The sequence below is a fragment of the Nymphalis io genome, chromosome 4, assembly GCF_905147045.1.
Source record: "Nymphalis io chromosome 4, ilAglIoxx1.1, whole genome shotgun sequence".
Taxonomy (NCBI): Eukaryota; Metazoa; Arthropoda; class Insecta; order Lepidoptera; family Nymphalidae; genus Nymphalis; species Nymphalis io.
Window position 1 is genome coordinate 8,986,776 of NC_065891.1, and position 26,998 is coordinate 9,013,773.

The window sequence follows — 26,998 nt, forward strand, 5'->3', positions numbered from 1 at the left end:
AAATACGTTTCAAACTTCAACGTTGTTTTTTAAAGAAATAGTAATAGTGACAAATGACAATTGACATCTTTCAAATTTTCTGTATGTTATAATAATTGCTCAAATGAATATTAAGCTGCCGAAATTTACTAATCCGCCAAACTCTAATTAAGTCTATTGGAACCCCAATTCCGAAATAATCAATTTTAATTAGTTACAATGACATATCTTTTGAGTAAGACTGAAATAAAGATACTGGAATAAAGAGGAAATAGAATATTATAAGCAGAATAAGTCAATATTTCCGAACGTCATACGTCAAGCTGTCAGATTGGTTTTAAAAAGTAATACACTTTTGGCGGGAGGCAGCGCGAAATACGGTCAGGCGTATCACTAATATCATTTTTATAATAATAATTTATAAACTAGATTTTAAGTAATTATTTAAGTATTAAGTCAATAGTTCTTATATTTTTCCAATAAATGTAATAAAATTCATTTTGTTTTGTTTATATCAGAAGTTCTTATTATTATAATTATGATTTTTTTATAGTTTGTAGTTTGCGTTTTTGTTTTGTGATAAATTTAATTTGGGAAGCGCAAGCATTGCCGATCTAAGGATAATAACGTTTCAAAACATCGTTATCATTCTCGTAGTCGTTCTACCAACATTCGCGATCTAGAAGTATTTTCAATGACTCGGAATTACGTGTCGTTACAAACAATTATTGCTCGACTTAATGCGTTAGAAGATAGATCGGTACTGGCATCATCGAATTCTAATGTCGAAAATAATAATACGACAAGTGATACTGCTACAAAGATTGTTGAGGCTATTCATTCTTTAGTCTAGTTGTTCTCGCGACTATTATGTGTCAAATTTTGATCCTAATGTACACAATATTGATTCTTGGTTTGATAAGGTAGATCGTGCGCAAAGTATTAACAAATGGAGTGGTATAGAATGTTTGTCGCATGTAGGGCACTGTCTAAAGGTGATGCTAAGTCATGGTTGATTGGGTCGCTGAGATGATTGGGTCACCACGGATCGTACATGAAGTAATTTTAAAATTGATTTTAAATCCTTAAGTGTAAACAACGTTGATGTGGCTAGTATTTTGTATGATGTTTTGAGTACAAATTCCAACGCTTACCCTACATTTGCGGAATATGCTCGTAGAACTGTGTTTACGTATGTTTAAAGGGTTAAGCGAGGAACTAATTAGCGCAATTGTTATAAGAAGAATTAATGAACCACATGTTAAAGCGTCAGCTATTAATAAAAAAACTTATGCCGTGTGAATTAGTTACTTACTTGTCTACCTTTATCAAACCAGCTTTAGTTACAACTAAACAAACGACGCATTTTACGTCTGTAAGTGTTTTTCATGTGATCAAACGGGACACAAACAAGCCGTTTGTCCGACGAATCAAAAGCTATCTACTAGTACAACAATAAACAATAATGATGTAAAATCTAATACAAAAATAACTTGTGCGTATTGTAAGAAACTCGGTCATCATATTAGCGTTTGTTTTGCTAAGCAACGTTCAGATTAGAGAAAAAGCCACGTTAATTTCTGTTCATTACTTAAATTATTTAATTCTAAGGATGTAATGGTTGGAGTGGTTCAAGGGAAGCTCATTGACATCTTTATAGACAGCGGTCCGTTAGATGTGTCGCTTATTTCATCCTCCGTGGTTAGTCATTTAGCATGCATTAAAAGGTGTCGGACATACTATCACGTGAGTGTTTTCTTATGTTACCCTCTTTATTGAATTTGAAGAAATTACTCTTTAAGTTGATTAAGTTAGTTATTAAGTTAGTTGTACCTAGTGAAAGTATGAACACTCCTATTATAATAGATACAAATGTATTCAACCACGAAGGCATAACGTACGTGCGTACAAAATATTTCCAGCGTTTATGTTGTAGTCCTGCCCCTACAAAAGTTTCAATTGTAAAAGAATTATCATTCTATCAAAACTGTTTTGGTTGGTTAAGATTATAAAAGAACGAAATTTTAAAATTAATTTAAAAATTTATGATTTTTGATCTGCTACTTCAACTGTTACTACGGATAGCATGCACATTCGTTTAAAAAGTGATACGCCTGTATATTAAAGACCGTATAAAATTATCATTTAAAGAAAAACTAAAAAGCCGGGTGTAACATATCACCAATCCTTACGGGTGTTGGCTAGGCACAGAACGGCCGAAAGCCTAAAAGAACATGAAAAGCGAACGCCTAAAAATGCGTGGCCCTTATAAAATGACGAGACATCTTGAGAGTGGACGTTATGAGTTACAACTGTAACTCATAACTCTAAGTAAGTATCGTAAGTCAGCTTGCCATAGTCCACAAGCTTGTGACTTATGCTGCTGCTCAGTATATGATGCCTTGGAGAGGAGAATAGACACCTGACGAGTGTGCTGCATTCTTTGCGAGTAAGTAATTATTTTTGCTTGATACATATTAGACCTTGTTGTATTATGTCTAGTCTTGTGTGGATACATACTAGACCTTGTTGTGTTATGTCTAGTCTTGTGTGAATACATACTAGACCTTGTTGTGTTATGTCTAGTCTTGTGTGAATACACACTAGACCTTATGATGTTATGTCTAGTCTTATGTGAATACATATTAGACCTTGTGGTATTATGACTAGACCTGTAAACACCTACTTGTGTTTTGTCTACTCACGCGTGGATCTACTTACTTGGTTTAAATACTAGGTTTTGATATTGATATATCTAGTCATCCTTTGCTTTGGATGCTATAATATCAAAATTCTTAAATTTCCAATACAATTAATGATCGTAGCTTTTCAGGTGTAAAACAAACTGATGAATTAATTAATCCCTCAAGCATAGGTGATGTCATAGAAGGAACCTGCTCTTTTGATCGAGGTGATGAAGAAGCTGGACTTTCTGACGAGGATGTCAGGAGAGGCCGTATAAGCAGAATATGTCAATCTTTCCGAACGTCATACGCCAAGCTGTCAGATTGGTTTTAAAAAGTAATACACTTTTGGCGGGAGGCAGCGCGAAATACGGTCAGGCGTATCATTAATATAATTTTTATAATAATAATTTATAAACCAGATTTTAATAAAAGTATTAAGTCAATAGTTCTTATATTTTTTCAATAAATTTAATAAAATTCATTTTGTTTTATTTATAATATATTATTTTCCATCAGTACAATTTTTTACTTTGGCAATAGATAACAAATATGTCAATTCAAAAGTCAATGTTATTTGTCAAAGTGCAAATTGCAAACTATTCTATTCTCATATTTTGATTTTTACTCCGTTTTCAAATTGATAAAATTACAAAAATTATAATTTGTCGTGATTTGAGATATTCCACTATGTTACGCGGTCGATCAGTGAGTACATTCAACTAGGTTAATTTAGTAACATTTGTTTTATTTTTAACCTTATTTATTTTATATATAATTATTTCCAGCTTGTGAACAGTATTCGAAAATTACAAGCTGTTACACTTTCTAGTGATTCTACACAAAATGTAGACACAACTTATATGGAAATACCCGTCTATGATGTAGACAAACCACAAACATTAGAAAAGAGGAAGGCAAGGTACCAATCTATTTCACAAATAACTGTTTATTAAACAAATTGTCTTGTAATATACTCAATGTAAAATTAGTAATTAATTTCCAAATTCATTTAATAATATAGTTTGAATAATATAACATTCAATTTAATTTTTTATTTCAGACTTCAATACCAGTCACGTAAGAGAGGAATGTTGGAGAATGATCTTCTTCTGAGTACTTTTGCTAAAAAACATTTAGATGGCTTTACAGAGAATCAAACCATGATGTATGATCGTCTCATCAACTCTCCCAGTAATGATTGGGACATATTTTACTGGATCATTGAAAAAAAGCCAACACCAAAAGAGTTTGATAATGAAGTCATGGATCTCCTAAAGAAACATGCAAAGAACGAAAACAGACATGCACTTTCACAACCACCTCTATATTAAAGATACTTAATTTGAAAATATTTGATATAATACATGTTGAATTAGATTGTTTAGAAAAGGATTAGTTACATTTTTAATGAAATTTATTTTAAAACTTATGATGTTAAATATGTATTTATAAAGTATTAAAATTAAATAGAAATTAGAATAGTAATAGTTGATTTTTTTTCACAATATTAAGTAAATTATAGTAATATTTAGGTTGCCGATAAAAATAAATATGTAGACTAAAACAAAAAATATTTTTATCTGCTTTATTAACTTAAAACATTATTGTTTTTATAGTAGGAAGTTTATATAAGGTTTTACGCTATTTAAGCCCAAAAATCTGCCAATGTCACATATAAAATAAGGGTAAATTAATATTGAGGTATATTTGTTTAACAATGTCAAAAATGAAAAATATTAAAAGATAATAATGATAGTTAAAAATGTTAAATACAGTAGTAATTTCTAACATTAAAAACGTTAAACATTTTATTTCTATTTTTTTAAGATTAAAAGTAGCATAAGAATCGATTAATAATTAAATGCTATATTTTTGGTTGTTTCAAATATAAGCTATCATGAAAAATTTTGGTCACAGCTATACAAATTAGCTTTTTATTAGATGTTTCACTACAGATGCAACATTTAATTTCCACAGTAAAAATATCAAATCGCCATCTATTGTAACTGGAAAACGGATATAACGAACTGACAAGAGGCAGATTTATAAACATGTCGTCTATAACTTAAAAAGATATTGCTGACATCTTGCAAAAGATCAAATACTTATGTAAAATAAGAAATACGAAAGTTACTCAACTGTTTATTAGAATCACGTAAAGTGCAACAAAACCTTCAAAAATTTGTCAAGAAAATAAATCTATATATATTATATTCGGAATCTATATATAATATATTCGGAAATATCGCTGCTGACGAACGATTACTCAGTGGTCATTGTAAATGTGTACTTCTCCATCAATTATTGGTTCAATCCTAGCTTTTGATAAATATATTAGCTATACATAGGCCATGTTATTCATTCTCTGTGTATAATTCAGAACCTATTTAAAATATATACTGCCATAAAGCCACAATATTTACGTAAACTATGACTTATTAAACGATTGTGTGTAAAAACAAATAAAATTGGATCGATCGATTTGGCCCCCCGAATTTTTTGACGTAAAACGCAAATGAACCTCGTTTAGCTAAAAATATTAACATATTCATTAAAATGTGAACATCGATGACCTAATACAGACATTTCGCTCGACCCCTTGTCGGCACCTATAGGACCTACGCAAGTACGCAGTCGGGCTTGGTGCGGTTCAGTAATCATTTGTGCGCATATTATTCCCTTGAATAAATAACTTGGTGCGTAATCTTTATTTTGATGAGTTTTGCTGAGCTATCTAGTGATGTCTTATAATTTGTGTTGATAGTGAATGACTACGTCAAAGGTCAGCCCGCAATCTTATCTTTTGCTCTTTATATATTAGCGTTGTGGATCAAGTGAAGTCAGTTAACTGAGAACTCTTAATGAAATTACGAAGCTAAACGGTGTGAAAAGTTACTAATTAAATTTCTATTTGCAATTTGACAGACAGTTTTGGTGTTACCGTATTGATTAAACGTGATATTTTAAGTGAATAATAATAATTGTGATTAAGTCATAATGCCTATTCGTCGTAGCAAGGTATGAAACTCTCTTTTGTCAACTTAATTTAAAGCTTAGGCATAATACGACATTAAAATGAATACGATAATTTCTTTAGACCACTAAGTACATTAAATAAAAAAAAAATATAGTTACACTTTAAAACATATTTTATATAAATTATTGCTTTTTAGCAATGCTCAGACCTTGGTTGTAGAGCGGTTAGATATAAGTTATCGTTAGAAATAAATCCACCCGTTAAGATGGTCTAGGGCTACTCAATGGTCGAGGATAAACATTCATAGCGGTGCTACGTTGAAGGCTAATTACAATTTAAAATGTTAAACCATGGTTTTAACCTTTTTGACGAAATGGTTATTCTGTATACTTAAATAGTTCATTTTTATTAAAATAAGTAACTTAAAACGAATGAGAAATAATACTATAATAACCGCACTGTACAAATACTTTAATTTTAAAGAAATGATTACTTAATTTATAAAAAAATATACAAGTAGTTTTCTTAAAACAAAATAAAACAAAGTATAATATTTCCTCCTGACCGATTTCGGACAAGACGGCCAATCTCAAGGGAGACTAGCCCCCTGTGTGAGACATATAGTAAACAAGTGTGACAAAAACAATGCACTTTCCATTCTAATTACCGGATTTACTTGCTTTCCGAGGTACTAGACCTTAAACACTAATTTTCTCAATAGAAAGGTTTTTTGGCCCAATTCGGAGCTTAATATAGTATAAGTTGATAATTTGCAACTGCAACCCTCTCAGTATGTTTATTGTATACATAGTATCTATTAGGTATGTATTATAGTGTCATGCGTTTAACTTTATAAGACTTCTCAGCTAGTATTGTGCCAGGTTAGTTTATACGTAACCAGTGGCGTAACTATACCTTCTCGGGCCCGTGGCAAATTCATTGTATGAGGCCCTCCTAGTCAAAATCTTCATGTTGTAATTTGATTTTAATAAATAACGTACAAAGTAGTTACAACAGTATTACTAACATTATGTGCATTTTAGTTAAATATCTAATAAATTTTATTTTCAAAAGCATATGTATTACATATTTTTAATGAAATAACAATTTTATATTAACAAGATATTTATTAAATTTTAAAAAGATATTTATAAGATTATGAAAATTTAAAGATCGAGCCATACGTTTTTATAGACAGAATAGCCATGACGCTTGTGTAATAAAACACATAATTTCTTAAATAGATTTTTATTTATTTTAGTTTCGAAAATGATCTTTCAGCACTAGCTGTAGTCGCAGGACTACAGCTAGTGGCAGTAGACAGAATAGTCGCAGTAGAATTTTACAATGGAAAAGCATCTCTAGCTCGTCCGTGCCACCAAAGTATCGCGACAAAAAATTATACAACTTATATAAAAATTGTAATGTTTACGAAATTAAAAAAAATATTAAATCACTTCTGAGGCCGTGGCCTCTCGGACCGGGGGCCCCGTCGGTTCGGGGCCCGTGGCTTTTTGCCAGCTCTACCACCCTATAGTTACGTCACCATACGTAATGGATTTCTGGTTGTACTTGCCTTCCTAAATTGCAATGAACCCTGTTACACAGAGAACAAAAAGAAACGTACAAAATGCGCAGAAATCGAAAAAATGCAATTATCTCAATAGCTGCTAATATTTTTTTTATTACATAATAGAAATATGATCAAAGAAATGAAGAGATTTCATCATCTCAATGTGAATTGATTAAGTGAGTTTGTGACGACCGAAGATGACAACCAATTAGTTGAAAATTTCAAAGCTATCGATAATAGGTTACTACTACAAAAAATATTTTAATTTGTACGTAACAAAATGTCGGTAACCAAAAAGTAGCAGGAAATTCTAAAATCTTTTTTTTCTGCTTTTAAGTGAATGCTTGAGCAAGTCTATGGTGATACCTTTTTTAATATGCGAAATGTATGTTATAAACCTGACTTTGGTAGACTTTCAAATTAAATCAAGGTCTCCTGCAATCTCATACTATAGAAATTTTTACAATAGCAAATATATAAATAATAAATAAGTACGATTGATTTACCAAACATTTGGCATTTCGGTATTTGAAACATTTGGCCGAGTATTCGGTCGTTACACCGTTAATATTTAAAATATGTCATTCATAAGATCAAATTACGATCCAAGCGTATTTAAGTAGGTAATTTATATATAATCAATAAGTAAGTAAGTAACAGCCTGTGAATGTCCCACTGCTGGGCTAAGGCCTCCTCACCTTTTTTGAGGAGAAGGTTTGGAGCTTATTACACCACGCTGCTCCAATGCGGGTTGATGGAATACACATGTGACAGAATTTCAGTGCAATTTGACACATGCAGGTTTCCTCACGATGTTTTCCTCCACCATCAAGCACGAGATTTATAAACACAAATATAAATAAATAACAAATTAAACATATTCGGATATTATTTTTTTTGTTTATAATAATATATAATAAATTATAATCAATAATGTTTAGATAAAAGATATACTAGCAGTGGTGGCTAAAAGCTGAAAAGATTTATTGACTTTCCTTGAATAAATTGTGTGATATAATTTTTATCTGGAATCCATTTGATTTTAGTATTATCTGGAATGCCATGTAAAAAAAATAAACGTTCGATTTCTTTCTACTATTCATTGTTTTTAGGCTATTTAAAGCACATGTGACGTATGTCGCAAAAATAACTACAAAATTTTAGGATTTAAATTTCTCAGCTCATATTTTTTAAAACTAGACAGTTGTAGATCAGGCTTAACAAAACAACGTAATGTCAGCTGTGTTAGTTAGAAATAGTTTCCTAACAGATAAACCGATAAATCAGCTTGGAGACGTTTTTGCGGTTGTAGTGGTGCAGATAATGATCACATTGATTAACATCAGAATAAACCAGTTTGCGCTAGCTACCATAAGCTCTCGCATAAGTAGCATTTGAAGTATTATTTTGTTTGTTATTCTCTTCTTATTAATTAGTTCGTAATAAAGTATATGGCGGAAAATGAGAACTTACGACGCAAAAACAATGTTAAAATTAATATCATAACTATACTGAAAAAAATTAATGTCATAACTGTAGACGCATGGACAAATATTTTTTTACATGCTATTGAAGAAGAAAAGAAGTTTCAGGGTAATTAAAGTAAATGATTTATCGAATGACGGATCTGATATCTAATATCCGGTGTGGAAAAATAATTAAAATTAGGTTAAAATTAATATACTTTTTATTATATATATATATATAATACCTGCTGACGGCACTACTGCAAACGCAAAAAAAACGTCTCCAAGCTGATTTTGCTGTAACGTACTGATTAACAAACCTGTTAGTTTTAATAATCATTTAGATATTTTTTTAATACAGGACCTGTTTTTCTGTCTTTTTTTTTGTTTGTATCGGTGTTTTTTATACATTGTTGTATGGTCATGAAAATTTTTGGAGGCGCAAAGTTAAATAGAAGATTGGAATTATGTACCTACGTCTTAAAAGTTACTTGATATAAAAATATCTAATTTCATACAATTTTCAATTGCAACGGAGTCCTGAATAACACGAGATATCCGTCAATTCTTGCATTGGTAAAAAAAACACTTACCTACAGCTCGACGCACCGCGGCGGTGCAAGGTCGATAGACCGTCGTCCGTGGTCCGTACTCTTGGGACTTGCATATCGAATAACACGATTATTAAAAAATATAGAGATTTCAAATGTATTATGTTATTTAAAGTACCTAATACCTAATATTTCGACAAAGAAAAACAGTTATATAGTGACAGTTAAATTTAAATGAAACAGTTGTAATAGAAACTATACGTTAAGATTTTTTAATACTGACCTACTATAACAAAATTGCTGGCATTACATTTTAAACATTGGATGCAATACAGAATCCGTGGTGGTATCGAGATATCTAAAATAGCGAGTTTTCCATTCCATATGAATGAAATCCTGTTCAAATAATTATTATTTATTGCGCAGTAACAGCTACTTTTATATATAAATGTAAATGTCGAATGTAAAGTTTATAATATCTACATAATTATTACAAATATATTCGATTACCTCAAGCAAAAAAAAAGTTTATACAGTTTTAGCTGTAGTACCTTGTACATTATATTTTACATTCAATATCGTTTGGGAGTTTTTTTATTATAGATATTTCTGGTAAATAATAAAACAACTCCTAAACGAAATATATATACACAATGGTAACAATAATACGAATAAAATATCTTTCAGGTCTTAGTAAAATGGATTTACGAAAACCAGCACAAAATACAAGCAGTACGATACTGTAGTTCTTTGCTGCGCTACAAAGAGCTGGAGGAGAGCGCGCAAATAGAGCCCGAAGCAGTGTCAGCCCCACAAACTACACCTCGACCACAAATAACACCAGAATTTTCTTTTAAGGTATAGAATATGCCTACTCATGTATTACGTAAATGGTATGATTACCTACTAAATGATTGCCATGTTATTTATATGCAAACATAAATTCGTTGGTATTTACTTTAGTTAATAGAAATAATATTATTCACACACGTTATTTGTAGAAATAATAATATATACAAAAGAATTGATTAATTAAGTTACTTCATTAGCTATGGTATACATTATATACTTAGGTAGTTCTAAAATCTTAAAATATATGATCTAATATGATCTACGAAGAACAATATTGGATGGTTTTTTTATTACACATACAGTGGACCAATGACCTACTATTCAATACTACAACATCTATACGTAAGCGTATAAACACTTTTGAAATTAGTTGATATAGAAAAAGAAATAAATTAATTTCATTATTTTTTGTAAACTTGCAGTATGACGATCTTCAAGTAAGACTAGCAGCGCCGTACCAATTACAACCGAAGCCGGAAGCAAGTGAATTAGGTTTTGGAAAATATTTCACAGATCACATGCTAAAAATAAATTACTTTAAGCAACTAGGCGGATGGCAGAAACCGGAAATTATTCCTTTTGAGAATTTGTCAATACACCCCGCAGCAAAAGCTTTACATTATGCTATACAAGTATGTGGTGATCTCCGTTACATATGATAATCATTTTATCAGGCGAACAAACATGTTTATTTGTAATCTTTCTATGAACTGAATCTATTATATGCTTGTTTATTAAATATAACGTTAATGTAGTTATAATACTTGTAACACAAAACAAATAGTTAATATAAAGTCCATCGATCGTGCACAGTTAATAATATTACTTTTTGTTACGTCCGATATTTTTATAAAGAAACATTTTTTTTAAATATATAATAGGAAGGCGGACAAGCATATGGGCTACCTGCTGGTAAGTGGTCACCAACGCCCATAGACATTGGTATTGTAAGAAATGTTAACCATCGCTTACATCACCAATGCGCCACCAACTTTGGGAATTTAGATTTTATGTCCCTTGTGCCTGTAATTACACTCACTCACCCTTCAAACCGGAACACAACAATACCAAGTACTGCTGTTTTGCGGTAGAATATCTGATGAGTGGGTGGTACCTACCCAGACGAGCTTGTACAAAGCTCCACCAGTAAAATGCTGATGTATTGTTAATATTTCAGTTATTTGAAGGATTGAAGGCGTATAGAGGTGTCGATGATAAAATACGATTGTTTCGACCTGACTTAAATATGCAACGCATGAATTTAGCCGCGCAGCGATCTGGTTTGCCGATGTTCGATGGAGAGGAACTTATTAAATGTTTAGTTCGACTTATTCAAATAGACCAAGAGTGGGTGCCACACTCTGAAACGTCCACTCTTTACTTACGTCCGACATTAATAGGCACAGAGGTAAGTTGCATTTATCTATACTAATATTATAACGAGGTAAAATTTGTGAGGTTGTGTTGGGTAATGTCTGGATCTACTGAACCGATTTTAAAAATTATTTTACCAATAGAAAGCCACATTATTTGTGAGTGTCATAGGCTATATATTAAGCCGAAAAATGAAAACACTTTTATGTAATAATTTGATGTCGTGGCCAACGCGACTTTTGACGGTCAGGAAATAAATCATAGCACTCAGTACTAACCGAACCACTATCATAATTTCATCACAAGTAAAAATGTTTACCGTCCAACGAAGAGGGCACGGGCTAGTCTATTATATTTTACTTAACCTACCGAGCTGCGGCGTCCGAAACGACCCAGACTCGTATCTACTTATTGTAAAACAATATCATTTTCTATGTGGTGTTATTGTACTGTCTGACTTTATTGTTTTAATCAACCGTACGTTGAAATAGAATACACATTATTTTTATTTGAATTGTTCATTAAAACTATAAATAGTAATTATAATGAATAAAGAACTAAACCGTATGGTTTTGTCCACTATTAGGCCATTATCTAGCTAGCTCATTCATTCATATTTTTATTAAACTTTTTCTTCATTCATCATGGAAAAAAATAGTTTATGACGACGTAAATTATCTTTTGTTTATTCAGCCAAATTCTTATCGAAATGATTATATAAGTACAGAAATTGTCACATAAATATAATAAAGGTGGCAAATAGAGTTATCATTTTCATTCCAAGATTTTCTCTTATCTTAATGAAAGATAAAAACAGCAAAAATATACCATTCCTCTCATCATTTTGGCACATGACCTTGCCTTTGCTTATATTTATATATAAGTCAGGCTAATAGTTTTTTTGTCTTATCATATTAATTTTAATCATAGGCTTAATATTTGTTTCTTCATTATGATTTTATAACAACGCCCACGAGAACTAACAAACGCAAATACCTATTATTTACGCCAGTTACATTTACACAATATTTTGCATTACTTTAAAGTTATGCAATTATTTAAATTTGATAACGAGGTATATATTCTTAAGTAATTTGCATGTTTATGGATATTGTATAAAATAATTACTGCGTATGAGTTCGCTACCCGCCCGACCTGACTGTATAAATACACTGTATATGTACATTAGCTCAATTAAAAAAAAAACTTATCGTAAATACAGAAAAAAATAATAATATATTAGTTTTTATTATTCTGCCTCAAATATTTTCTTACGTCAACGTCTCAAATATTAAAATAACAACATTTGTGAGCATGAGTTAGCGATTATACTACAGTAATTTTATTTTGTCAATAAAAATTTAAAATTTATAGGAATGCAAACAGTTGCAAATACAAACAATTAATGTATTCAGAGTTCAAATATTATATTTACTTTTAATGATATCGGCAATACAAATTTAAAGTATCTATTATACTTTTTAGCCTACATTCGGTGTAATGGAGCCTGATTCGGCCATGCTATTTGCCATTCTGAGTCCTGTGAGCGCTTACTACAAGACCAGCAGCGATGGAGCGGTCTCTATATATGCGGACCCGAATGTCGTGCGCGCGTTTCCCGGCGGAGTCGGTAATAGAAAAGTTGGATCAAACTATGGACCTACTATAGGTATGTACATACGATATTTATAAGTCAATATATAATAAAAGGATTTACTTTTTGTTTTGTATTTGTAATAGTAATCATTATACAAAAGAGTTTATTTTGTTGCAGCGGTGACTTCGCGCGCGGCTAAGTTAGGTCATCAACAAGTTTTGTGGTTATTTGGACCGGATAAAGAACTAACAGAAGTTGGAGCTATGAATATTTTTATAGTCTATATTAATGAACAAGGAGGTAATTAAACAAATCATTTGCGTTTCAACTATTATTTTTAGCATCTGTAAAAGTTTAATGTTATTAGAATTCTGATGAAGTCATTTATAATTTCAATAAACGAAACGAGTCAAACTGTCAACAATCGATTATCCGTGTAAGACGCTACATATTGTCATGTTATCGTAACGATAGCACGCTGACCTTATGACCAGTATATTCTCGCTACATATCTGAAGCAATAAGCGTGGTCACCAACATCATTTTATTTTTCTAGACTACTTTACATATCATGCGTTTTTTATAGATAAACAACTAAGTACGCCGCCTTTAAACGGACTCATCTTGCCCGGAGTCACTCGGCGGTCAATTATAGAGCTGGCGAGCCAATGGGAAGACTTGACTGTCAAGGAGGAGGTGATCACAATGGAACGGCTCATCGAACTCAATAGCAAAGGACGAGTAAGTTTTCGTAACATATATTTTAAAAATGTGCTCAATTTTTGTATTAGTATATTTTAAAAAGATCTTAATAAATTGTTTTGAATAAAGAAATTTATAAGGCTTTCATAATTAAGTCCGTCAGTAAAAATAATGTGATATATTTACATAAATCAACGCCCCCTAAAGATAAGATATTTACATCACGCCACACCGAGAACATTATCAGAACTTAGCCTCGGTCTATACGGCACGCGGGCTACCCGACGATCGGCAAGCCGCGAGTCGGATCCTGGCTGTCGGGAGTTATCTTAACTAACCACTATAACGATAACTTACATTTGGGGTTAACAATAACATTAGAATACAATTAATTAGTTAGTTATGGATATCTCTGAAACAGTTGCTGGAGATGTTCGGCGCGGGCACGGCGGTGGTGGTGACTCCCATCAGCAACGTGGGCTACCTCGACGACAACATTCCCATCCCAACCATGAAGCAGTCCCAGCCCGTGTTCCAGCGGCTCAAGGACACGCTGCTTGCCATTCAGTATGGCCACATAGACCACCCGTACGCTAAAATCATATCATAGTACACGAGGAACGCCACGAGCACGTTGTGTACTCTCACTTCGAATTAATTTGAGTGATTGTTTTTCATCTTTAGTGAAATGAACAGTAAACGGATTGTGTCGGACTTCGTTAAACTACAACTTGCATGTTTAGCGAGAACGATTCGTATATTATGAAACGTTGAGATAACTTTGAAGGTTGTTCTGGCGAGAGAATAAAGAACGTGAAGAAGCGGAAAAATATCTGCGTACTCTGTGAAACTCCATTATTTAACATTATACTGTAAATATTTGCTTCATTAATATTTCAACTATAATATTATTTAATTATGTTGTATTGTTTATGATAAACTTGTTTTACGTCTACGGGTCAGCGGGTGAACTTTTGTTAAAATTTCAACCAATATGAATTCTATAGCAATATATGTTTAATTCCTTTGCAAGAGAATATAAATATTATGACAGCTAGCCGAGAAACTGGATTTTAAAACTTTGAGATTCATTTAGTGATGAATAAAATACGATTAACGAATAGGTATAACCCAATACGGTGATAACCCAAGTTATAAGGTGTAAAGTCATTGAAAGTCATATTTATTTATATGAAGACGAAAAATAGTCATAATAAACTAATAGGAATAATGTGTGCGCAATTGTTTTTTTCGCATTTAATTCATTTTTAGGTTAAGGCAAAATTTAAGGACAGAATTACACGAGATCAATATAATATACTGTTATTGAAATAATAAGGACGTTTGGACGAAAACAATAATATCTTGTATTTCAATAAACAACGCGTCAAATAATCTTAACTTTCCCGTTTAATAAATATTAATATTATTGTTATCGGGGCGTCGAGTTCGATTCATTTACTCAATCGTATTTTGTTCACGTTCGAGAAAATTAGTAAGCGCTTTGTAATGTTGCGTATTATCAATTCAATATTTAAATATTACAAGAAAAGTATACGAACTGATACTTAAGTTTTCGAATATATTTTTTAAGCCGTTTGGAATTTAAATTTATTTTACTATAAAATTAATCGAACATTTTGTCAAGTCATTTGCAATATTTGTGCTATTGTATGAAACCATGTATTTTTATTGTATTGTATGGTAATATCTACAAATAAATGACCTGGTTGAATTCAATTTATATTAAAAAAAATTTTTTTTTCATGATCTTCAGGGACTAGTATTGCGTTATTATTGGAAATTGATAAAAAATAATTCTACATCTTAATTATAAAGATGATATGACGAAACTGAAAGGAAAACTTTGAAGTTCATAAAAATCGGCGTGGTTTAACATCAAAGAGATTTTAATGACTTCCTTTGTAAGCTTTCCCTGTGGATAAATTTATTCCAATATACAATTTAATGTGTTTTGAAATTTTGAATGTATAATATAAGGTATGTAAGTATTATGATTATTTTTAAAAGAGAGACCTCATAGGTCATTAGTATGTAATAATAGATGTATTTTTTCATTTGTAGTTTTTTTATCTAGTCTAAGAATCTGTACATTTCTATTCTATATTTTTAAATATATGAATGTATTCCTGCAGTTTTTTCATTTTATTCTTTCATCGAACTATATATCAATAGTATTAAAAAATATTTAATACCGTATTTTAATTTTATTCTTTGTTTTACAATTATACTACAAAGGCAGACGAGCAAAGGAGTTGACCTGATGGCAACATTCATCTTCACCCATAGACACCGGCACTGTATAAAATCTAAAGCGCTTCTTACACTTATTCTGACAATGGTAGAAAAAGCGATGAACGGATGGCATCTACCCGGCAGGGCTGCACGAAGCCCTACCATTAGCAAAAACCCTACCATAAGTGTTATACATATATTGAAACATCGAATATGTTTTTACATATTATAGGGACCACCTTTATTACCTTGATATAACAACTAATTTCTAACACCAGTATTTGGATAAATAATAGTTTTAATTCAATGTAAATAATAATGTTTTATTCATACATATGTAGCAAAGTTATAAAACTTGTGTAATATGAAGGCGTGCTCACTCGGGCGGTAGAGGAAGGTCATCGTCAAAATCTAGAGTTTTCTTCTTGCTATCGGCACGGGCGATGGACCGCGTCAGCGGCTGCATGCTGTCTTCGCTGAACGATTCGTTTACATTACTGCAAGTATTATAACATTAATATCAGTATCAGAAAACCCTTTAGTAGATCAAAGATTATGTATCATATTTAATAGTTGTTTACTAATTACGTTGTTAAGGTCAAACAAAATAAGCAATTATAACACTGTCATAGACATGCATACGCAAAAGTGCAATAAAAAAAAACAAAAGAATACTTATAATTTCAGTTAACATTTTGTGACGAAATATATACATTTTAAATATAACAACACATCTTTGGAACTTTACGAACGCTTAGCAAAACTGCGTAAGTACATAACTGCGCATTTATTTAATCAAATTAGATTAACGATACAAACTGATTATTGAAATTTATAGTTAAGAATTATTAAGTGAATGAAAAATGTTTAATATTAATTAGTTATGACCCAGCCGGCGTACCCGTGCCACGGAGCTGACTACAATGAAAATTCAGTCGAGTCGAGTCGAGTCGAGTGTCATGTCGCTTTGATTCGACAAACTAATATTATAAGAGACAAATATCATTTGATTCATTGGATTTATGAAAAAAAACTACAAATCCGATTAAAAAAGAACTTTTAAATTAAACTATGTTAAAACTAACGTCATAGATAGACATTATATAATTTATAACTTTTCACGATAAATTGGATATCAAACGCAAACATACGATTTTAAGTCTCTCTCAGCTCTTCAGATTATTGCGTTTAAACAAATAAACATTCTCTTTGGTTTATAAAATTCATATTCATTACGCATTACATGTGAGAGTTATCTTAGTTTTGCACATTAGATAGCAATTATATACTAAAAACATTAATGGTCAGCAGGTAAAACATCAATAGCGCTTATGAAATGTTCTTGCCAATAATAATGTTGAAAGGCATGTTGCGTAATTGAAAATCGGATGAAAAAAGAATCTATAAATATAAACTTTTTTTTTATTTTGTTTCTACGCCTAGAAAATCTCGTTTATCTGTTTATTATTTTTTATTTTAATACAATAGTGAAGCAAACGAACATACGGGTCACCTGATGGTAAGTGGTCACCAACGTCCATAGACATTGGCATTTTAATAAATGTTAATCATCGTTTAAATCGCCAATGCACCAGCAACCCTGGGAACTAAGACCTCACCCTTCAAACCGGAACACAACAATACCAAGTAGGTACTGCTGTTTTGCGGTAGAATATCTGATAGTGGGTGGTATCTACCCAGACGAGCTTGCAGAAAACCCTACTACTAGTAACGTTTACCTTGTCTCTTTACCGTGAGAGTAAAATTACAACACAAATGTTTTTTTTTAATCAAATTATAATCTTTATATTTCTTTCTTTTTACGACCCGGTGCTTTCCGCTTATGGTCTTTCACGGCTTTAGCATCAGAGGTAGGTTCAAATACGTCGGTATTTAAAAGTCAATAAGGCACGTGTCTGTTATCAAGCAACGCCTCATAAAGCAAACTGATGCAAAATATATCGCAAAGATCGTCAGAAGAAAACAACCGCGAACACTCACGTGCGCGCGCGACGAGCGGCGCCGCCCTCCGCCCGCGCCGCGCCTGCGGACGAACACTGCTGTCAATACTCTCTCCAGTTCTCTTAATTTTTTTATAGTAATTAATAAATGACGAATAATTGATTAAATTTAGACTGAAGTATAAGTTATTATTATTTGAACAGATATATTATGTTAAGCACATGTCTATAGTTACATAGATTACCCTAATGCAAGAATAATAAAAATAAGTCGTGTATTTTTTTTTAAATCGCACACATACAAGCAGTCAGTACAAACAGAGAACTTGCTAATTTTTGTACTATTTTCAATGTTTTAATGGCAATTTTAAAAAATTACAATCGTAGTCATAAATTTTACATGAACTAGACTCAATAAGCACATGAGATGTGAATAATACTTTAGAATAAAAAGGTGACCTGTTTTATCGGTTATTGTTCTGCTAGAATACAAGTTATATTTATTAGTAACTGATAAAAACGAGTTACGTTTATCAAAGGTCCGCATACCAGATGTAACCGCACCGCGCTGTAATCAGCGCACACATATTCTTTTCAATCCAAATATTGGATAATAATTAAATTTTAAGTAAGCAGTTTCCTTTTCCTTGTTTTATGTTTACCAAATAATAACGCAATATATTTTTAAGATCGTTACATAATATTATCTAATATTAGAATAATTTATGAAAAATTAAGTAGATATAACAATATTTATTGATTTTAAAGTATTTTATCATAGCAACACTAAGGAAGCTGGTTTTAACCAGTTTAATTTATCTATCTATATAAAGGTTCGTGTCCCATATTCTATATTTCTGGTTATGGTTAGTTATGTGTACATTACATTTTCTATAATTACTTTGTGATATCAGACACATCTTGATACATATTTACAATGTAAATAAATCGATTTTGGATAACTTATTGTGTTATATATGTAAGCATAAATAGATAGCATTTAATTTAATAAAGTTGAGTATATTTTTATTAGATGTTTTTTGATGAACGAGATAATCGATGCAGCAGTTAGAAGGCATTATTCATGTAGCTCATTGCCGTTCGCAACTTTTATATTGAGTATAATTGTACATTTTTACGAGACTTATAACGATGGATGTACCTTGAAGCTGTGTCTGCAGACCGGGCGACTGGCTCGTTCGCGACGAGGCGCTGTCCGCCGACGCCAAGTGCACTGCGGAATTATAACACCCATACACTCATGTTCTACTGCCAATAATATAATACTTTATAAAGTATTATATTATTGTCTGATCACGGCCAGCATTGGTCGGAGTAAGAGTTTTATTTTAGTATCCTATATTAACACATACACAGTAAGCACATGACAAGACATAATTGACATCTATATCAAATTTTATTATATATATATATGAATGTGTTCAACCCTGTGTGCGTGATTGAGTAACAAACATCCGAAGACACAAGTTTCACATTTATCACACATTCTAATTATTATTTAGAATAGGTAATTTACTTATGTAGTGGGTAATTCCAAGTCGTACGATTTACTTACGACATCATTCTAAAACCATATACCTACTTCATTACGGCGGAAAAAACATATTGTTTCAATCTCATATTTTTTCTCTTGTTTATATAACATTCGTTATCGTTTTTAATAAAACAATTGATATTTTCGGGGACACGCATAATATTGCTGAAAATATAAATTGTTATGTAAATATTTTTTATTACCTACTAACATCTACTCAAGGCAGTTTAAAAACAAAGAGGATCTCGCAATTAATATATTTGAGAAATACAAAAAAATACCGAGAACACTATATTAAAAATTGAGAACGCGTGCAACTGAATACAAACACAGGAGTGAAACCCTTTTGCATCAAACACGTTTTATTTAAACGTTTCATGGAAACGTTGCACTCAAAGTCGATATTGAAATATATAACTCATTCAAACCAAACATTGGATAATAATAACATGATAAGTATTAAGTTTCCTTTTCCTTGTTTTATGTGTATCCAATAATAATTGCACCCAAATAATCCCCCTAACATCTATATAATCATACTAGAATAATACAAACTTATAAATATGCATTCATTCAAGCATTTGTTTCTAAAAACATATTTTATTTTTTATGTAAAGTTTATAATTAAACATTAGCACGTCATTAAACAACATCCTAATTTCGCGAACATTTATTGGAGTCCATTTACGTCACATAAGCATAAATAATTGTTATCGTGGTTCAAAGTTGGAGATAGTGTTCTCACTTTTGATGCCATTGTAACATTTAAACAAAAACTACTGTTGGTTTACATCGCTTTAACAAAACAAATCGTTTTATAACATTCGCGATAGAATCTGCGAGATGTAAATATTATAACATGACGGTTTATTGATAACGCATGTTTTGCTTATAACAGCAACTAAATAAATATTGAACAACGTTTTTGTATGTCATTTTACATAATATTTTTCTTCATAAATCTTTGGTGGAAATATTTACTTTTTCTTAAGAAAATTATGGTATTAAAACTTAAAGAAGCAGAAAACCAAATTCGTATCCGTGTTACACATATTTTATAACATACAAAAAGTATGAATTAAACATGTGTGGTATGAGATATACCAAAGAAAATAAATTCTTAATACTTTTATATTTATATTCTGTAACAGGATGAATCAAAGTGATTGTAGAGCCTCCTCGAATTAAATATATTTTTATTTAACAATTAAATTCAGGAGATAAAACATACCTTAACAATAAAAATATCTAGAGTGAAGTTGGTTAGCAGTATTTGTATTAGTGCGCGTGTGCGTGTGTGTGTCTGACCTCTCTCTTGCTGTTTGCGTCGCTGCAGCTCCCGGCTCCAAGCGCTAGTCTCAGCCAAACCCTGGTCTCCGCACAGTTTAACAATTAACTTCAAACCTAAGGAGAATGTCAACTTTAGGAGTCTTGCATAAAATTAAGACATTATGAAATTTAAGAATCAACCAGCGTATCAACAGCCACAAGAGATATAACATCTTTATTCCCAAGGTCGATGTAGAATTGCTCGCCAGCTAAATATATTTCATTCTTCTTCGGCTCTATAAGCAATCGGCTACATGAGACACACCTTTGTGCATTTTCATTTCAGTCAAGACTTACACTGAATGTTATCCGGAAACTTCGCGTTGAGTTTCTTATACACCGCGAGAGCCTCCTGGTAACGACCACTGGCTCGTAGAGAGCTGCCTATCAGAAGACCCCATTCCGGCTGCGAGGAAACATAAAAGCTATGTTTTACCTCATATACCATCACATAGGTCATTTAGTAACCAGCTATATTAATAATATGATTGCTTCCTAGCTTTTTCTGGTTTCACGCAAAAAGTACTGATCCTGTTAATATGAAACATATATAATTTTTGTTTTTAATTTCTCTCAACAACTATCGTAACCTTCAGTTACTTAAAAACGAGGTGACAGAATAATGACGACTTTATTTTAACTGTCAAAAAGTATTCATCGTTATCAAAATAAATAATATATTTATTTTTAATTTGTATATAGACAAATTGCCTTTTACACTTTTGCAGCCTGCGAATAGTTTTATAAATATATCATGATATTTAAATAAACACGTAAAAATATGAGTGTATTGAACGCATTAGCAGAGTAAAGGCGAAAATATATCTCGGAAGAAAATCCTTAAGACGACTAGCAATTAATAAAACAATGGGACTAGGAGCGATTTTGTCTATTGATTTTCTACTCGACGAATCGGGGACAATATTCGAGGTGAAAGCTCCCCAGTCAAATTGGAAGTCGTGAATATCGAATAAATATGCAAACAACTCTCATCGTGGTCAGAGGTGAACAAAGTCAGTGATGTAATGAGTTGCAAGGTCAAGGGCGGCGAGCGGTACCGACGTTGGCGGGCTGCAGGCGGGCGGCGCGGCGCGCCAGGCGCAGCGCGGCCGCGGGCGCCGCGTGCGCCGCCAGCCAGCGCAGCGCCGCCGCGCTCGCCCACGCCGCCTCCACCTGCGGGCGGGGACGACGCGCTCAGTGACTGTTATAGACATTTCATACATGAACACGAGACGGAAACATCACATACTCATCTCTACTTCACTAATATTCAAAATAATTAATACTTATACTTTTAACTATAACTATAATAATTAAATTTTACTGGTGGTAGAGCTTTGTGCAAGCTCGTCTGGGTAGGTACCACCCACTCATCAGATATTCTAGCGCAAAATAGCAGTACTTGGTATTGTTGTTCCGGTTGGATGGGTGAGTGAGCTAGTGTAATTACAGGAACAAGGGACATAACATCTTAGTTCCCAAGGTTGGTGGCGCATTGGTGATGTAAGCGATGGTTAACATTTTTACAATGCCAATGTCTATGGACGTTGGTGACCACTTACCATCAGGTGGCCCATATGCTCGTCCTATTCTATAAAAAAAAAAACAAGAAATTACAGCACTCATTTCTCTATTGAGTAAAGATATTGAGAACGAATGGGCTTACATCCTGGTAATGATGTTTGGCAGTTTGTGTGTCCCCCATCTCGCTGTGCAGCTCGGCCAACGCACAAGACACGCCTACGTCCCAGTTACCTATTATGCTGTACCTGTAATATTTTTTTTAGATTTTTTTACTAACATCCAGCATTTGTGGTCTAGCAGAAGTACAACCGGTTAGGTATTTCGAAACCTTAAATTGTTAAATCTTAAACCACAGTTGACATTTTATTTTCGCAATATACGATAAGCTGCCTCGCGGCACCTAACTCCGCCTACCAGTGCTCGGCGGCCAGGTCGCCGCGCTCGCCGGGCCCGGCGGTGCGCGCCAGGCCGGCGGCGGCCAGCGCGCGCAGCGTGGCGCCCGCGTCCGGGGAGTTGCGCACGCGCTGCCAGCGCGCCTGCGCGCCCTCCACCTCGCCCGACAGCTCGAGCGCGAGAGCTGCATCATGCAAACGAATAGCGAAGCCGTTCGATCGTTTCATATTATTGTTCAATTTAAAAGTAAAAAATCTTACGTATTATCCATCTCGTTTTAATTTTTTTCTTTGAGCTTTATTTCCCAAAAATCCTAATTGATGTTATAAATGCGAAAGTGAGCTTGTTTGTTAAGCTTTCTTTCGGTTCGGTCGTCCTCTGGATCGTTGAGCAAGCGCCGGTCGCTTACCGACGCCTGTCAGTTTTAAACGATTAAATATATTCCTTTTTATTATATAGAAAATTATACTAACGGAGGGTTACCTACGTCATCTACTTTGTAAAACTTCCTTTTTACCCCCTTCCCCTGTTAAGGGGCCCCACGTTGGGCGCCAAAATTGTCACGGGGTTCGTTCCACCAAGACCGTTACATTAAGAGGACGACCGAATGACGTAGTGCTGCCATCTCTCAAACAGCATAGATAATAAATGTCGAAGCAATGAATGCCGATTCGATAACCGTAATTTCTTTTATAAGCCTGTTAGATTAGGTAAAGTAAATACAATATTTTAATAAAAATTAAAATATTGAAAAATTAAAATTTATAGGGTTACAAAATCATACCCGAATCGTGCATAGCTATCAAGTCAGTGGGATCAAGATGCGTGGCCGCGACGAGGCGGGTGGCAGCGGCTCGCGCGGCGCTCGAGGCGCTCATAGCGGCGGGCGCGGCGGGCGCGGCGGGCGAGGCGGGCGAGGCGAGGCGGGCCGCCGCCAGCTCCGACAGCGCGCTGCACACGCGAGCGGCGCAGCTGTACGGGTCGTCACGGGACGCCGCCTCACTTAGCGCTTGCGCCTCGGAAAACTTGCCGATCTAGATAAATATTGATATTGAAAAAAATTTTGAACGATACCTACGATGTTGTAGATAAACAATTAATTACCGCATATGCTACGAATGCCGCATCGGTGTTGGCTTCGGCGCGTAGAACTCGGTCGTTGGGATGTGCACGAGCTACAGCTTTCAACCGTTGCAATGCGCGCGTTCCGGCCGCCAAGGCACCCGTCGAACCGGAGCCGCTACTTCCTGTGGCTCCGGCGGCGCTCCTCAGTGCCGCTAAGGCGCTGCCTAGTTCTAAGCGAGAACCGGCACCTCCGCCAGAATAGCCGCGTAAAGCTTCCACGCACCATGAGGAGCTTCTGTTAGTAACAAATAATTATATCGACAGGCGTCAAGTTAGAGACATGATTATAAGACAGTTAATAATGGACGGCTATAGTAACCCAGCGTCGTCGTCGCGGTGCGTGCGTGCGAGCGGGCGCATGAGCGCGGCGGCGGCCAGCGCCAGGCAGCGCTCGGCGTGCGCGGCGGCCGCTCGCGACCAGCGCGACAGGCGGTCGCCGCGCACCACGTCGCGGACCACGCACTCGTACGCGTCGTTTTCCTGCGAGTAACATGATAACGGCCCTATATTAACTCGTTTCATTTTATATATATGTTTATATAAAGGCAATCTGCAACAAGTAAACAACTGATAGTAAGTCGTCAAAAGTTTTTACTCTTTCTCGTGACCGTAGAGTCAATGACGAGTGGGTCGTTCCCGTTTAGACGGAATTACACTGAATCCTACCACCATAATAAATTTCCAGCATAAATATTTTTGAAGTAAATATATCTAATGTTATTAAACGTTGTAAAACAGAGAACGGAAATATTTGCATAAAATAAAAACAATTATTTTCTCACTTGGTAGTTGTTTTTCTTGTTAACCACATCAAAAAGCTTACACATAAACTTACATCGTCTATAGCAATATCGTGGTGATAGGTGGGTGGCTCTACATCGAGCATTGCATGAAACGCCGCCTTGCCGCCTTCAGCGTCATCCAATGCTACCGAGCATAATACGAGATGTAAGCCTGTAAACGATATAAAACGAATAGTTTTATACGTAAGAGGTGACGATCTAATAAAGAAAGGGGAGATTGTTAATTACCTGTTTGAAAATCGCCCTGTTCGTGCATTATGTGTTGAAAATTCGTTACAGCATCACGGAATTTACCCATTCGCACAAGCAGTAAACCTATGTTGTGCATCACTTTCATTCTAAAGTAAAAATGAATAGATTGTATGAGATATAAATAATAACATTTAATAATAACATAAGTAAATATAGTAAAAATATCGAAAATATCATATCATGCGTACCTTAAATCTTTTTCTGCCGTAGGCGTTTGATCGAGGGCCATTCTGTATAGTTTCAGTGCTTTCGGATGTTCGCCCATTTTAAAGTATATATTTCCCATGTTTACCTTAAAATTTTATAAAATTTGAAAGGTTAATCAGATAATAAGATAATATACGGCATTTTATGAACTACCTTAAGTCTGTTCGCGTGTGGAAAGACTTTATTCCTGGTGAGAAGTTGGTAGGTGTTGAGAGCTTCAGTGTACATTTCGTTCAGAGCATATTGGTCAGCTAAATTACAGAGCACCTGGAATTAGTTAAAAATTGACTTATTATATTTACATACTGTTCGAAGACATAATGCACCTACAGATTATAATTATAGTAAGTCCATACAGCGAAAGTTAAGTCCAAATTATGTGAATCGCCTAAGTTGGCTTGTTCCTGCATTCGTATTAGCTGTCTCTCCAGTGTAGATGCCTCTTGAGCTTTGGCTAACGCCTGTAATTTACAATCAATATAGTAATTATTATTAAATTACTAGTAAAGTTACTTTAATTTTTCTAATAAGGTGTTTTTATTAAACTTGCCTGACTCAAATTTTGATCTCTTTGGGTGTCAGTTTCTTCTTCGGAGTTGGGACGCGCGCTAAGCACACACGACTCCTCTACCAAAGTCATTATTTTAGATTCCATATGCTTTATTTTATCTTCGATACTATAAAACATAACGAAGTTAAACAAGATATTAAAAAAAAAACGTTTTGAGATATTGAATAGGTACACGTGTGTCAAATTAAAATATTCATAATACTGTCATCGAAGCTAACTGTCGCAACTAAGGTCCCACCTGTCCTCCTTCTTTTCGTCCCTGGCGGGCGCGTCCCGCGTGGAGGTGTACCCGGCGGCGCGCACGGCGGTGACGGGCCGCGCCGCCGCCGTGCCCGCGCGCGAGCCGCCCCGCACGCGAGTCGTGCCCAAGCGGAACACCTGGTCGTCAGAACGGTTGATACTAATTTCTATAACTTATTATGATAAAAGGATGACGATAGGGTGCTGTAGTCGATCTCAATCTCACTATCGATACTTGTTATATAAAAAAAAACATGAATTCCACATAACCAGTACTTTATGTGGCGGATATTTAAAAAAACTAACAGATTCTTAATAAAACAGAAATTTTCACAGTACCATAACTTTTTGTATCGTGCACGCATTGTATAAAACTACTGATCGAATTAAAGAGACGCTACTTCCAAGTTTCTTCGCAAGCACTGTTAATTCCAAAATTTTATGTTGAATTATATTCAGCAAAAGTACTTAGAGATAAGCCATAAGCAACAATATAACTAACCCCAGTGCCCATTCGACTAGTCATCTGCCTGCCGATTCCAGGAGTTCTTAACGTTTGTTGAAAAGCTTGGTCCTCGCGAAGACTTCTCGTGTCCAAAGCTGGAGATACATCGTTGAATCCCGTGTACAATTCATCTTCGTCGTCAATCACAACTGCAGTACGCGGCGGCTTGTCGACGCCCTGTCTGGATGCACTGTATCTTGTTCCCAACATTATGTATAGATCCCAGTAAAGGAATTGTTGTAACAATTTGTAGTTATTTAAATATCCTCTGTACCAGAGATTTGAACTTGTGTTGTGCACATGGGCTCGTGTTTGACTTTATTGTTGTGACGCGGTAACCATAGTAACGAAAGTCATGTTTATACGTTATAAAACCATGACAACAGACTCCAATATACAAAATAATCGGAGTTTATCAATTTATTATCTATTTTATACGTGACATTGGCAGAATATTTTGCGCTCAAATAGCGTAAATACACGCCAGAAAAGGGGAAAAAAATCAATTTATTAATGAAT

General features: G+C 34.0%; 3 protein-coding genes across 3 annotated transcripts; 2 read left to right on the plus strand and 1 right to left on the minus strand.

Annotated features, from left to right (window-relative positions):
- Positions 1-3,216: 3,216 nt before the first annotated feature.
- LOC126781629 (succinate dehydrogenase assembly factor 2-A, mitochondrial-like) lies at positions 3,217-4,151 on the plus strand. The gene is made up of 3 exons (XM_050506558.1): positions 3,217-3,371; positions 3,452-3,585; positions 3,727-4,151. The coding sequence occupies exons 1-3, from the start codon at positions 3,354-3,356 to the stop codon at positions 3,995-3,997; spliced, it is 423 nt and encodes a 140-aa protein (XP_050362515.1). The 5' UTR covers positions 3,217-3,353; the 3' UTR covers positions 3,998-4,151.
- A 1,200-nt stretch (positions 4,152-5,351) lies between these two features.
- Positions 5,352-15,913, plus strand: LOC126781625 (branched-chain-amino-acid aminotransferase, cytosolic). The gene is made up of 8 exons (XM_050506554.1): positions 5,352-5,684; positions 9,921-10,091; positions 10,508-10,717; positions 11,263-11,493; positions 12,945-13,128; positions 13,234-13,356; positions 13,643-13,797; positions 14,180-15,913. The coding sequence occupies exons 1-8, from the start codon at positions 5,664-5,666 to the stop codon at positions 14,366-14,368; spliced, it is 1,284 nt and encodes a 427-aa protein (XP_050362511.1). The 5' UTR covers positions 5,352-5,663; the 3' UTR covers positions 14,369-15,913.
- Positions 15,914-16,316: 403 nt separating this feature from the next.
- On the minus strand, positions 16,317-26,713 carry LOC126781630 (intraflagellar transport protein 88 homolog). The gene is made up of 19 exons (XM_050506560.1): positions 26,477-26,713; positions 25,973-26,112; positions 25,714-25,840; positions 25,520-25,624; positions 25,317-25,430; positions 25,145-25,248; positions 24,933-25,042; positions 24,737-24,855; positions 24,221-24,381; positions 23,881-24,136; positions 23,561-23,810; positions 22,798-22,960; positions 22,526-22,628; positions 21,922-22,032; positions 21,157-21,265; positions 20,839-20,934; positions 19,138-19,209; positions 18,016-18,058; positions 16,317-16,511 (listed from the first exon to the last, which is right to left on the minus strand). Exons 1-19 carry the CDS (start codon positions 26,687-26,689, stop codon positions 16,391-16,393), a joined length of 2,517 nt encoding a protein of 838 aa, XP_050362517.1. The 5' UTR covers positions 26,690-26,713; the 3' UTR covers positions 16,317-16,390.
- Between the last annotated feature and the right edge of the window lie 285 nt (positions 26,714-26,998).

Coding starts and splice junctions, on each gene's coding strand:
- LOC126781629 (XM_050506558.1), top strand. Junction 3,586..3,726: donor TTAGAAAAGAGGAAGGCAAG/GTACCAATCTAT, acceptor TTTTTATTTCAG/ACTTCAATACCAGTCACGTA.
- LOC126781625 (XM_050506554.1), top strand. CDS start 5,664: ATGCCTATTCGTCGTAGCAAG. Junction 10,092..10,507: donor CACCAGAATTTTCTTTTAAG/GTATAGAATATG, acceptor GTAAACTTGCAG/TATGACGATCTTCAAGTAAG. Junction 13,798..14,179: donor AACTCAATAGCAAAGGACGA/GTAAGTTTTCGT, acceptor TCTCTGAAACAG/TTGCTGGAGATGTTCGGCGC.
- LOC126781630 (XM_050506560.1), bottom strand. CDS start 26,689: ATGTTGGGAACAAGATACAGTGCATCCAGACAGGGCGTCGACAAGCCG. Junction 24,137..24,220: donor CACCGCGACGACGACGCTGG/GTTACTATAGCC, acceptor TGTTACTAACAG/AAGCTCCTCATGGTGCGTGG. Junction 22,961..23,560: donor GATAGCTATGCACGATTCGG/GTATGATTTTGT, acceptor TGCATGATGCAG/CTCTCGCGCTCGAGCTGTCG.